At 42.3% G+C, this 1,528-nt stretch overlaps 1 protein-coding gene across 1 annotated transcript; it reads left to right on the forward strand.

The window, feature by feature from the left end:
• The first annotated feature begins 280 nt into the window (after window positions 1-280).
• Window positions 281-1,310, forward strand: LOC103223762 (olfactory receptor 10J1-like). The gene has a single exon (XM_037997548.2). It carries the CDS (start codon window positions 281-283, stop codon window positions 1,211-1,213), a length of 933 nt encoding a protein of 310 aa, XP_037853476.2. The 3' UTR covers window positions 1,214-1,310.
• The last annotated feature ends 218 nt before the right edge of the window (window positions 1,311-1,528 follow it).

Consider the following 1,528-nt stretch of genomic DNA (forward strand, 5'->3'; position numbering starts at 1 on the left):
AATATATTTTTATTATATATAATATATATTTATATTTAATGTATATATTTATATTTATATTATATATTTATAGACACACTGCCATGCATGAAATTGTTTTCTTATTGTGTTTTTCTATTTATATCTATAGGTGAACAGTCGTCCCCAATTACTTGGCATCTGTCCACGAACAGAATCCTTATTGTCTTCTTAGAGGATTCACCTGCTGAAAGCATTGGGCACTGATGTCTTCTGACTAATTGACCTAAGTCTCTGTATTTTCAATCCATTTATTTATCCAATGAAGAGAGAGAACCACACCGTGGTAAGGGAGTTTGTTTTCCAGGGTTTCTCCAGCTTTCATGAACACAAGCTCACCCTCTTTGTGGTATTTCTCACCTTGTATCTGTTAACCCTGGCTGGCAATGCCATAATTGTGACAATTATCAGCATTGATCGTCACCTTCACACCCCCATGTACTTCTTTCTTAGTGTGCTTTCCGCTTCAGAGACTGTCTACACGTTAGTCATTGTACCATGGATGCTCTCCAGTCTCTTACGTCGAAGCAAACCTATCTCTTTGGCTGGCTGTGCCACCCAGATGTTTTTTTTTATTACCTTGGCCGTCAACAACTGCTTTCTGCTCACAGCCATGGGATATGATCGCTATGTGGCCATCTGTAACCCTTTGAGGTACATGATCATCATGAACAAGAAAATGTGTGCCCAGCAGGTATGTGGGGCCTGCAGCATTGGGCTGCTCGTGGCCATAGTTCAGATTTCATCTGTGTTCAGGCTGCCTTTTTGTGATAAAGAGGTGGCCCATTATTTCTGTGATATCCGCCCAGTTATGAAACTTTCCTGTGTTGATACCACTCTACATGACCTAATTAATTTTGTTGTTAGTTCCCTGGTTATTGTGGTGCCCCTGGGTTTGGTCTTCATCTCCTACATCCTCATCATCTCTACCATCCTCAAGGTCACCTCTCCTGAGGGCCGGAAAAAAGCTTTTGCAACTTGTGCCTCCCACCTCACTGTGGTCATCATCCACTATGGCTGTGCCTCCATTGCCTACCTCAAGCCCAAGTCAGAGAACACCAGGGATCAGGACCAGCTAATTTCAGTGACATACACCGTCTTTACTCCACTACTTAATCCTGTTGTGTACACTTTGAGGAACAAGGAGGTCAAGAATGCCCTTCACCGTGCTATTGGCAAAAAACCTTTTGCCTAGAATCCTTGTCAGTTTGACATATAGTCAATCATAGCCTGGGTATTTTTGTAAGCTCATGAAAATTGAATCCTATCATTCATCCTCTAGCCAAAGAGAGTTGCACAATTTGGTGGTAATGCGGCATTAAGAAACCAAGAGTCCCCATGATTTGACTTTGTTTTCACCATCATTCTCCTATACCTTCTACTAACTGCACAGGTTACCACCAGGGGAGTGGTCAGTTGCTGCTCACAGGTGCAAAGCTGTAGGGAATTGCAAGCAAGGAGTAGCTGATTGCTATCAGTTTTTTGAAAGCAGAAAAGAGGGTGGTTGCCT

Source organism: Chlorocebus sabaeus, chromosome 20, assembly GCF_047675955.1.
Source record: "Chlorocebus sabaeus isolate Y175 chromosome 20, mChlSab1.0.hap1, whole genome shotgun sequence".
NCBI lineage: Eukaryota > Metazoa > Chordata > Mammalia > Primates > Cercopithecidae > Chlorocebus > Chlorocebus sabaeus.